The sequence below is a fragment of the Stegastes partitus genome, unplaced genomic scaffold (assembly GCF_000690725.1).
Source record: "Stegastes partitus isolate 25-593 unplaced genomic scaffold, Stegastes_partitus-1.0.2 Scaffold1797, whole genome shotgun sequence".
NCBI classification, from domain to species: domain Eukaryota; kingdom Metazoa; phylum Chordata; class Actinopteri; family Pomacentridae; genus Stegastes; species Stegastes partitus.
In genome coordinates, this window is record NW_007579528.1 from 29,882 (window position 1) to 41,922 (window position 12,041).

At 44.4% G+C, this 12,041-nt stretch overlaps 2 protein-coding genes across 3 annotated transcripts in view; one reads left to right on the top strand and one right to left on the bottom strand.

Moving 5' to 3' along the window:
• The window catches only part of pgs1 (phosphatidylglycerophosphate synthase 1), a 25,052-nt gene extending 21,203 nt beyond the window's left edge, over window positions 1-3,849 (bottom strand). Inside the window, exon 1 of the mRNA XM_008302345.1 lies at window positions 3,731-3,849. Within this exon, the coding sequence (XP_008300567.1) occupies window positions 3,731-3,846 (116 nt within the window). The 5' untranslated portion in view covers window positions 3,847-3,849. The remainder of the gene's footprint in view (window positions 1-3,730) is intronic.
• A 1,492-nt stretch (window positions 3,850-5,341) lies between these two features.
• Window positions 5,342-11,824, top strand: LOC103372658 (suppressor of cytokine signaling 3-like). Of its 2 annotated transcripts, none has more exons than XM_008302347.1 (3): window positions 5,342-5,412; window positions 8,730-9,075; window positions 9,179-11,824. In XM_008302347.1, the coding sequence occupies exons 2-3, from the start codon at window positions 8,947-8,949 to the stop codon at window positions 9,734-9,736; spliced, it is 687 nt and encodes a 228-aa protein (XP_008300569.1). In that variant the 5' UTR covers window positions 5,342-5,412; window positions 8,730-8,946; the 3' UTR covers window positions 9,737-11,824. The 2 variants fall into 2 exon arrangements, with proteins under 2 accessions (XP_008300569.1, XP_008300568.1); XM_008302346.1 differs by lacking the exon at window positions 5,342-5,412 and adding an exon at window positions 7,717-7,931.
• The last annotated feature ends 217 nt before the right edge of the window (window positions 11,825-12,041 follow it).

Consider the following 12,041-nt stretch of genomic DNA (forward strand, 5'->3'; position numbering starts at 1 on the left):
AGGTTTAGGATTGTTAAGGGTCGGATTATTGAGTCATGACTGTAGTCTCAGCAAAAAAGACAGTTTACTGGTAATCTCCTCATGTTTGCCTTTAATCTTTAGGGACGCACATTCGTGGGAGGATTTATCAATGTCTGTACTTTGTCTTTGTCTATGTCCTATATTCACCCAGACACACCAGGCTCCTTTTGTCTCTACTACACAATCGCACAATGTAGTCTGACAATGCAGCCACATCAAGTAAAGACGGGGTGGAGTGCTACCTCAGACATGACTGTGAGCCTCACATGTCATTCCCCTGCATTCCTTCATATTGATGATGATCCAAAATCATTCAGAACTCTCACACATGCAGAGTATTTGTTGTTTGAGAGTCGCATTACCAGAGAAAACACCGTCCAGGGCTCAGCTGGGAGCTGCTCAGCAAACACGGAGGGGGGATTTCCCTGGTATTTGTAATTTGAATTTGATCATAAACAAGTATTTTACTCAGCGAGCCATAAAAACACAGTATGAAGGACTTCCTCGTGTCTTTTATAGCACTACAAAAGTTATCAAACAAAAAACACCCAGCTCGGTAATAGAATTCTGTTTGTGATGTGACTCAGCTGACCTGAAAGCTTTAACAGTTTTCAGTAAGTTGTAAAAGATAAGACGGTGTTACAGGAGATAAGGAACCTACTTTCCAGCAACTGCGGATCCATCATTCGTATTTCTCTCAGACCACGTTGACATAAGTCTCCACAAAACACAGTTAAAGTGGATTCTTTAATTTCAAGAAGGGTGAGGGTAGAAGGAAGGAAACTGTGCACACTCACTATCAACAAACTGTAATATTGTCTGTGTGGATGTCATCTAAATAGTTATTTAATTAGTTATTTGATGACTGTAACAGAGACGGAGTTAACTTCCTTAGATTTAACTAAGTTAGACGCATTACAAGGCTTGAGCCAGTAAATTCAATTTAAAAAAGAGCTGTTTACGCCTCATAAGACTCTTGATTTGAAGCATGTGATTAAAAATAAAAACATCTTCCTCAGACTTCGAAAACCGCCCGACTGGGAAACGTTGGTGAAGCCTTTACATCCTCATTCTTAACAAATCTACAGCAGAGTCATTCGGAAAACCAGAGAAGCTGCTTCTTCTGATGCCAATCCAGGCCACTAAGGTTTGTATTCTAATAAGACAAACACTGTACGGTCAAAAATATGTGGACACCTGGACGTGACACCAACATGTGTTTTGTGAACATTCATTCTAAATATCAGACGACTACAACAGGCTCTGCCCAAATTGCATCATTTTCTTCTGATCTTCAGCACGCACTGCAGCCGGCTTTACAAAGTACATACAGTAAGCGTATAAGTGGGACATCTATTACTTAATAATATTGTTCCTTAGACTTTGATCGTCTTGCATAGATATCCGTCACAATATGTCGTAAGAAATGAGCCGTCACCTGGCAGCTCAAGCTTGTTTATACTCACATAAGACACGATGACGTATGTGACGTGATTTCTGCTGCAGAGAGAGCTGTTTCTAAGAATGCCCAGGAAAGCATGCTGGCTTGGATACTGCAACTGGAGGTAGTAGGACGTCCTGATACTTTTGGGAAAGACAAAATGTTTTTCTGGCATACTACATAGTATGGGAGTGTGATTATTGGAACACACTCCCAGTTTCCTTCAGAGAAGCAGAGACAATACCCAGGAAGTGAACTTCACACTATTTCCCACAGTGTTTATATTTTGTCTGGACTAAAATGATAATAATAAAAAAAAAACATTCTTTCACACCGTCACGGTTCACTGAAACGCTTAAAGACAATATCGTCATCGCTAAAGGTTCTGTGTGCGACGCTGAAAATCACTGGATGTAAAGCACCAGCACCTTGGACCAAAACAGACGAGCACATTGGCCACACCTCCGTTCCAACACTTTTGTTTACAGCCAGAGAGGTTGTAAATCAAATTAGGCCATGCAAGCATGATAAAACACACTTAATGGCCGTAACAAGTCACTGTCAACTCGAGCAATGTTATCTTCACACCACCCGACTCTTGTTCTTTCCGCTCTGTGTGTATCTGGTTCCACAGTTTTTTGGGTTGCATGCGTGAAATCAGACACCCAAAGCCAGAAGCAGAAACGGTCTGACTCATCGGATGTAGACTCTGGGTATAGCCCTGACATTTCCTCATCATATATATAATCTGGTTTTCCCCTGTCATTTTACTACCTGGGTGTAACTGTTTTTAAAAAATGCCCTTTGCTACAGGAAACAGCAACTTCTGAGCAGATACGTGGACGCTGAAGTTTTGCCAGAAGTTTACATCATGCAGTTTGGCAGGCCTGCTAGTTTTTGCTGTGAATTAGCCTTATAAATGACAGGGCTAAGCTCTCTCTCCACCAAAACACTTCAGTGCCTTGCTGGGGCACCGTTGCTACATCCCGGGCTTCTCATTCAGACTATTGTGAATGGTGTAAAGGAATACAAACAAGCCAAAGCTTTTCTTTCCCCTATAGCAGAATGGTGATAAGGTGCAGCCTGATCATGACAAAGTGCAGTGGAGATCGGTCTGTTATAGAGGAGAACAGAGCTAAACAGACACCAGCTCACTGGCTAAATGCTGGATTTGTTTATCCGAGACATTGTGAGAGGTCAATCTCAGTCTGTTTACGAGCACATGGAAGGTCAGCAGTTTCAAAGGGAGGGACACAAATGCACAAACCTGCATGACATAGAATAGAAAGTCCCAAATTAGAACACACACACAGCGGGAGTGCGACTGTTCATCACTTTACTACATCTATACACTGCAGATAGTTGTTTGCTGCTATTTTAATGCCTTACTTAGGTTTTAAATCTTGCATAAAGCAACTTCATTGACATAGCTGAACGTAACAACTGTGCCAGAAATTTTGACTTGTCACTGCAGGAAAACCACAAGTGAAACCAATTACTTTCACAATGACATACATCCATGACCTCTACCAGTAAGTCATGACAGCGAGCCAGCATGCTGGCTGGCAGAACCTAGAAACCAGTTCATCTCAGTGGAATGCAGTTGTTCTTAATTTTACTAATTCCACATGTGCTTTTTCTGCTATGACACTATGACACAGCAAAGATGTCTGAAAAGGCCTATTGTTTGCTGTTAAAGATGACTACCATCCCATCATGCTGCATAGAGACCACAGGTGTTCCACTGAGTGGCCCGAACAACAGTCACCTGCAGGTGTTTTTATCACCCGTGTAAAATCATAAACTGGAGGGAACATGAAGTTCACATGAATGGACAGCAGTAAATGTGGGGGTCTGAGAGGTTTCGGGTGTCAGAGTGGGTAAAATGACAGTCAATGTTACATAACAACAAGAACACAGTGTACAGACCTTCAGTTAGAAAAACTTTCCCTGAAGGTTAGCTGCTGGTTGCTAAGTCACATGACCAGCATGCCGAGGTTAAAATGCGTCAAATGTGACCTTAAGTTGACTTAGTTTGTGATGTTAAAACGTCAGTTAAACCCAAAACGAGCTACACGTTGGCGATTGAGCGTGTGCCTTATTCAGGGTTAAACTGACAGCAACAAAATGCACGTGTCCGATAATGGATGCACTAGCAGCGACAACATTAGCAGGGCATGTTGCACGACAGGGAGCAGCGAACAGACGAGACGTGACAGCGGCGGGAGAACACGGTTTTCTTTTCTTTTTTATCCTCGTGTTTCTTACCCTCCTCTTCTGTCCCGTGCACGGAACAGCCGGTCTGATATTCGGGCAAAAACCCCGGCGATGGCCGGTGAGTACACGGAGTGCACCAGCCTCCTCCAGGACATGGGAGCCGCCATTGCTGCAGCGCACAGCTTTTGGATGAACTTTATTGACAGCGCTGTTAGCTGACAGACACAGTTCCTCCTGAAACAAACAGTGGTACTTTGAGCTACACTGGTGCTGCATTTTACTCTATTGTTTTTAACCAACAGCAACACGTTTAAACTAAATATTGCGTCTTGCTTTATTATTTCTGTTTTTAAATGCTTTTGAATTACATCTAGTTACTTTATAACTAAAGTTTTATAGTAGTCACCTTGTTAAATGCACCATGTAGGTCAGGGGTGTCCAATCCTGGTCCTCGAGGGCCACAATCCTGCAGGTTTTAGATGTTTCCCTCTTCCAACACACCTAATTCAAATGATCAGCTCATCATCAAGCTCTGCAGAAGCCTGATAACGATCCTGAACATTTAAATCAGGTGTGTTGGAAGAGGGAAACATCTAAAACATGCAGAATTGTGGCCCTCGAGGACCAGGATTGGACACCCCTGATGTAAGTGAATACATTTAGAGTAATTTATAGTAATAAAAACAGATGGATCAGTCCTGCTTACAGATACATTTCAGTTACCATGTGTCTGATGTCTCCCACCCATAGGTCAAGCTGAGGCGTGACCTCAGGTGTCATCGCAGGTTTCCAGTCATGCACAGAGCACGTATTGTGTAAAGGCGTTTGTTCCATCCAGTAAGTGATTTTGTCAGGCCGGAATGAGCTTCTGAGGGCACCCGAGCAAACAGGGACCTTAAACTTGCTACACCCATTTTATGCTATTCATTGTCTATAATGACACTATTGTTAAGAGCATGACAAGAGCATAAATTAGTATTGCTATTACAGTTTTATTGATGCCCATTTACCAAAAACATGAGCTGTTATCTTTGTTTCCCTTTATCACATCCTACTCTGTTAGTGTTTGTATTGCTTATCGCCAGTAATACCACTTTAGGTAAAATTGCTATGTGCTTTACTTCACTGTTTCCCTTTCCTGCTCTGTACTACTACTACTTTTACTCCACTACATTTGGGGTAAAATATTCCACTTTTAAATCTGCAACATTTAGAGCTTTTAGTTTATTGTAAGATATGAATAAATATTAAACTGCCAACAGTATATATAATGTAAATAATAGGTTCAGCCAAATACACATCTAATTATAATAGCTCTATTAGCTGCTTTTTATATGAACAGATGAAACATTAAATTGCTGCTTGCACATAAATGTATTAACAGTCCAATGCAACACTGGCAGATGCTATTTTTTCACAATCGTCAGTGCACGTTTCCAGTAATTCATACACAGCAAGTCTTAAAATGGTCGACTTGTGCCTGTGAGAGAGTATTTCAGGTCAGGCTCGGCAGCAGAGCAACATAGCTATTTGTTGCTCAAGAGCACTTACAGTAAGTCGGATGTTTCCTGACAGCCCAGCGGCCAGAGGGATCTTATCTTTAAACATTAGGCGGCTCGTAGCTGGCCAGGTGTTAATCATCTGTCAAGCCGTGCAGACTGGGAGTGAAACCACAGCAGCAGCACTGTGCGCTTTCCTGCTGCAACAAATGAAGATTTTTAGACTCTTTTAAGGTAAGACAATTCACATGTTGCAGCAGCACAAGAGACAGGATAAGACTGACGGAAACAGAATAACAACTAGAAGAAAAATACACTTAAAAACACACGGAAAGCACAGATTATATACTTGAGCAAACACTTGTACAGTTGTCAAATTCATATTTAAATGTGTATGGTCAGTTTGTGATTTAAGTAATACTGTAGGGTCTTAACCTTATTATTAAAACTTGTTTGGTGAATCTTCCTTCTGGACTGGAAACCACTTTGTCTCAACAGCTGTTGTTTAAAATAACAATGATTTAACCTGACTTGACCTAACTGCTGACTATGGACTTAACTTTTGGGTGTCCCGCTTTTGAATTGTCTGTCAAAGCACTTGTTTTTAAGAGCGCTACATACATTTTAATATTATTATTATTTATTCGACGGCTGTAGTCAAACTTATGGCCTTAAGTATAAAATGCAAAATTTTCTGCTGTACAAATAAAGCAGAATATGAACTTTTACTTCTGAATCAAATGTGCATTTCACTTCAAAATAGTTGTGAATTGTTGAGGTTCAGATAACATGTGTTACCATCACAGTACGTATAACACGACGCCACGTGCAGCTTTTTTTTTTACCTTGTCAAGAAGGTTTTTTTATTGAACCTCAGCAGAGAAACAGACATTGCGGCAGCACCAGAGACACTGAGACCATAAGGAAACAGATAAAGAAAATAAACACAATCATTAAAACTTAATTATATAACAATTCAGATATTGCAACTTTTTTATGCCACTACATTAATTTGATGCATCCCTACAAACTTCTGCATCATCGATAAAGCAGAATATAAACTTTGACAACACAGATGTGATTCAGATTCAGATTACTGAATATGTGCAAAATACACGTTTTATACACATGTTGTTTTACAGTTTGTCTTTTGAATGTGATTCTCTAATTTCAGGATCATCGTATTCAGATTCAGATTATTATGCAAATAAACACATTCCAAAAAAAAAAAATGGATCCAGTGGTGCATTTAGCAGCATGTTATCATCACAATATGTGTAAAGCTGCTTGTTTACCTCCAGATACTGTGGCATAAATGTGACACTTTAACCGCATTTGTACAGCTTTTTTCTTTTTTTTTTTTTTTTTATGAAACCTCAGCAGAGAAGTTCATATCGAAGCAGCACAAAAAAACAGCTGAGACTAAAGGGAAACAGAAAAAAAAGAGCATCGAAAAGTTTAAACACTCAAGCAGTTTGGGATTGCATGCATATTCATTTAACTCAATTCAATAACTATTAAAACTGTGCAAATGTTTTATGGCGCTGCACCACTACACAGTTCTGCTCTTTGCAGAAAGAAGAACATGAACTCAGACCTAAGAATCAAAAGTGCATTTTGCTAGAATGTAGTTTTGAATTGTTCAGATTGTGCAAAAAACATTGAATCTACAGTATTTTATCTATAAACTCTTTACACAGCATCACTTTCTAGGCAATCTTTACACAACATGTAAAAAACACCAAAACTATATGTCTCTAGATTCTGTTTCATTAATATATTATTTAAATGCTGCATCATATTATTCAGATTCAGATCACTAAGCAAATACATTTAACAGCATATTATCATCACTATATGTGTAAAGCTGTTTGCGTGTCTCCACATTCTGTCGCATAAACATGATTCTTTCACCAAATATCATTTTCTATCGTGACACGACTCAAAAGGAAACAGAATATGAACTTTCACTTCTATACTGAGTGAATATGTGCAAAAGTACATGTTGCTTTATGCACATAATGTCCCCCTTTTAGTTATGAACCACTTACATTCTGTCTCATAAATATGACACCTTAAATGCAGGATGATAATAATCACATTCAGATTATTATGTGAATGAACACATAATGAATCCAGCGGTGCATTTAGCAGCATGTTGCTGTTACAGAATGTGCCCCAGCGCTTGTGTTTCTGCACATTCTCTCGTACAAATGTGACTCTGAATATGATTTTCTATTGTGCCAAATGTGCAGCTTTTAACTTTTTCACCTTGTCGAGAAGGGAACCCACCAGTACCAGGAAACAGCCGGCAAAGGTCACGCTGATTATTTATTGGCAATCTGCCAACAGGGGAGCGGGAGGGAGGGAGGGAGGCTGCGCGCGCGAGAGAGAGAGAGCGAGAGAGAAAGCACGCGCGCGTGTTCTCTTTTTTGCGTGCGCGCGCGGGGCGTGCGCGTGTTTACTGGAAGGAGCTGTCTCGCGGAGGAGGCGGAGCCTTACGAACATCGGCTTTACTCACAGTACAACCTCCAGTAACCTTCCTCCACACACGGACGGGATCTCTCCGGCAGATATCACCGCCGCCGCATTCCTCCGCTCACTGAAACCGACCCACACACTTTCTGGATACTTTTTTCTGTTGGATTTTAATGCCTGAATTAATAATTCATCTAGCACTACTTTCGGGTAGTTTGCATATCTTCTCCGTCGGCGTCGAGCGGCTGCGGTGCGGGGCTCCACATATCCGCAAGGTAAGTTGAAGCTCGACCCAAAAAGCGGTCCGTTGAACGTTATTTAAGTGTGTGTGTGTGTGTGTGTGTGTTGGAGGGGAAAAAATCAGATCGGTTGTGGAGAGGATTAAAGCGGAGGAGTTGTCGTGTGGCTGCGGGCTGCTGGTGCAGACGGTTCCGGAGGGGCAGTGTTTGGGTTTGTGAGCTGGTGGACCGACTTCCACACCAGAACCGTTATGGCGCCTCCTGCTTCCAGCGAGCGCCGTCCTGCTCCGTCCGGCTCCGCTTCCCCGCAGCCTGCAGGGGATCACAGGAAACCAGAGCAGACGGGACACCTTTTTAGTCACCGTGAAACCGGAGAGCGGGGCCTCCGAGCGGGGACGGGCAGTTATTTAGTGAAAGAGGGGCAGAGAGAGGGAGGAAAAGCGCGCCGGACTCTTTCACAGTGACCCCGATTCAGAAATCCCTTGTTGCGGTGCGCCCGATCGAAGACAATTGAAAGCAATCAGGATCCAGTTGCTGTCTGGCTGCTCGGTGCAGCAGCAGCAGCAGCAGCAGCAGCAGCTCAGTGCGAGTAAGCAGAGGATTCATTTAAACTAAATATAACCTGCCTGCCCGGTCCTGCCTTATGCATTTGTCACAGTCGCCATAACTGCATTTAATGGGGGTAAACTGAGAGCTCCAGTGTGGCAAAGTGGTCATTTATTTATGTCACTGTTTATGAAGGAGGAGTGCAAGTTTCACACAGCTGCCCCACTGTTGCCTGCTTCTGCATGTCATCGGTCCAGATGCCTAACCCCTGCTCCATCCTTCCTCCAGCTGTGTTTAGGTGCCCTCTACCAGCCCCTCTCTGGATGCATCGGACTCCTCTGCCCCGGGGCCCTGGACCCGGTGTGTGACCCCGCCGCCCTCTCCCCGCTCCCCCTCCCTCCCTTCTCCCTCCTCCCCAAACCCCCTTCTACCTGTCCACTTCGGAGCTCCTGTCCTGGGCCCCCTGCCTCTCGACCAGCGGGCAGAGGCAGGGGGCCATGGCGCCATGGTAGCCTTCGGCGGACGCAGCCCCCTCGCCATGAGCGGCGTGAACCCTCCGGAGGGCAGGGTTCAGGGGTCGAACTTTACCCCGCATCATTACAAGCCCTTCAGCTCGCATGAACACTACCAGCAGGTCAGTCACACCTGAGTTTGCAGCCACATGTGTTACTGATGTCTAGAAACTCACCTGGATGAGTATGCATATTAATGATGGCGGATTTTTCTACCTGTTCCAGGTGATGCGTGCACTGCGTAAGCTCAAGGAGAGTGGGTTTTACTGGGGGGCCGTTGGGGGCCGGGAGGCCAGCTCCCTGCTGCGCTCTGAACCCCCTGGCACCTTCCTGATCCGCGACTCCTCGGACCACCACCACTTCTTCACCCTGTCCGTCCAGACGGCTCGGGGAACCAAGAACCTGCGCATCCACAGCGAGGGAGGCGGCTTCTTCCTACAGCCGGACCCCCAAAACACCCAAGAGCTTCCACAGTTTGATTGTGTGCTGAAACTCATAGCGCATTACATGGGGAAGGGGCCGGATACTGGAAGGACCAGAGACGGGGCAAGTGGGGGCAATCCAGGAGAGGCCAGAATGAAGGGGCGCAACGTGTATCTGATCCACACCGGTGGAGAGAAAGTCCCCCTGGAGCTGCAGCGACCCCTCTCAACTTCTCTGTCGTCCCTGCAGCACATGTGCAGGAGGACACTGAACAGCCGAGGCCTGGGGGCGTCGGAGCGGACTGAGCAGCTCCCGCACACACTTAGAGACTTCCTGGAGGAGTACGATGCTCCGATATGACTGACAGGACCTGCAGAGGTTCCGCTATATGGACCAGGTGCCAGGAGGACCGCACAGACCAGTTCTCCGCGCGAGAACATCCTCACCATCCGAGACTGACCAGACTGAGCCCTTCGATGCTAACGTGAGGTCGGCTTTCCACAGTGGCCAGAAGATCCCAGACCTGTTAAATCACTGATGGACACTATCTACCTAGAGTCTCCCACTGACCCGAGGTCTGGGATGAGAAGCGTGATTTGGGTAACCAACGATTACCTCGTCCATCCTGCCTTGCAAAAACTGACCACTAGTGCGAGTGGCAGCCGAAGCCGGAGGTCAAAGGTCAACGTTTCCTATGACTGACTCAGACGCAGAGCAGTGCCTCGTAGAAAATTAACTTGATCGGTCAATATTAACGATGACGGCGAAGGCGTGATCGATACCCCCCCCACCAGTGAGCTCGGTGGGTTTAATGTGCTTAAGAAGAAAGCTCCTCTGTCAGCACGACATTTACAACACTTTGGATCACTGGACAGAGAGAAAGACGGCAGAAAGGCTGAGAGGGAGCGAACTGAAGGAGGAGCTGCAGAGAAAAAGCAAAGTCCAAACGAGGGGCCCAACGCAGAGAACGCACACTGTTTGTTTGTCTGAGTGTGTGTGTGTGTGTATTTGTGTGTTGTGGTCGTGCACACATTTCCATTGCTGCTTCCCGCAAGTGTTGCCTCATAGAGGGGAGTGGGGTGGTCATGCACGCTAGCTGCACACACACACACACACACACACATGCAGGTACAGGCCCACATGAAGGCTTTGTTAGCGTGGGACAAAAAAAAAAAAAAAAAACGCATTACAAAGCATTTTCTCCTGCTCCTGTTTATTTCTTGTTCCACCTCCATTAACCGTACTCTGCCTCTCTTTTTGTTTCGAAGATGCATGCGCGACTTTGACAGTGACAGAAAGCAGACTGCTGTTGCCGAGACAAAAGCTTGTTACTGAGACAAAAGCCTTGGCACGGGACCAAACGAAACAGCAGAACTTATTTTTATCCAGACTGGCTGGAAAAATGTCAGCGACACTGTAAAGCTCCTTGGGGGGGGGAATGACGATGATCATCCCAGAGATAGGAGAGGGTGAGAAGAGGGATTCAACCGAGGAGAACGAGGAGCGGGAAACAGGATTAGGAATAAGAAATTGAAAAGGACGGAGGGCAGGGGGAGGGGGGGAGGAGTGGGAGGAGACATACTGGTATACAACTAAACAAAAACAATGGTGTGATTGATATCTCAGACTTAGAGGAAATGATAGAGCTCAACAGGACACGGTTCCTGTAAATATAACAGCCCGTGCAAAAAAAGAAAGTCTCGGCTGCGTCTTAATTCTGTCTCTTAGACCCTCTTTGAGTATTTTTTGCTAAACCGCCCTGATGTGTTTGAGCGAGTGTCTGTTTGCTCTCTGCCTTCATGAAGGAGACAAAACGAGCTGACAAGTTTTGTCCCTGTCGCTTCACAAAAGTGTTTTTTTTTTTTATTGCCCCATCTACCTTCCATCGTTACCTCTGGAGCAGGAGTGGACGGTTGTCTGAATGTCAAGGGAACACGACACTTCCCCCCTCAAGTGATTCTTAAAAGAAAAAAGCCTTTTGTAAAACGAAATGCTAAGACTCAGATTTGATTTAAAAAGAAAAAGAAACGTGTGGGAGCCATGCTCGTACTTACCTGTGATCCATATTGGAGTGGTAGCCATTTCACGTCGTGACGTTTTGTGATCCCACGTGGCCACTTGAGACAGGCGCGCTGAACCGTAGCATAGCGACACGTTTTTTTTTTTAAATCAAATCTGGGTCTTAACCTTCTCACATCGACACCAAGTTGTTTTTTTTTTTTTTTTTCTTACATGTGCTGCACCAGTGGACCACGTGTATGTGAATCATTTGTCTTTTATAAAGACTCTCTCGCAAAAGGCTGGCCACTAGTCTGGCAGAATACAAGCTGTAATATCTGAAATGACAAAGCATTACAAAAATAAATGAAAAAGGAACGTTGCACATATTTATATTTCTAAAATATTTCAATAATTTATATTAAAGAGCACTATTTTTACAAAAGTCAATGCATTTGCCCCGTGTGTTGCTTCACTGTTTGCTTCTCCTTTCTCTTACTCCACTGAGTCAATATTGACTGGAAACGCTCTCGCTTACCGTCATGTGTTGGGAGCCGGCCTGTATGCCAGCAATTCCGGGCCTCACAACAAGATTATTTACTGACAAATGGGATTTCCTAGTTAAACAAAGCAGTGTTTATTCAGTCGGCAGGCTTTGAACCAGCGG

Coding starts and splice junctions, on each gene's coding strand:
- LOC103372658 (XM_008302347.1), top strand. CDS start 8,947: ATGGTAGCCTTCGGCGGACGCAGCCCCCTCGCCATGAGCGGCGTGAAC. Junction 9,076..9,178: donor CGCATGAACACTACCAGCAG/GTCAGTCACACC, acceptor TACCTGTTCCAG/GTGATGCGTGCACTGCGTAA.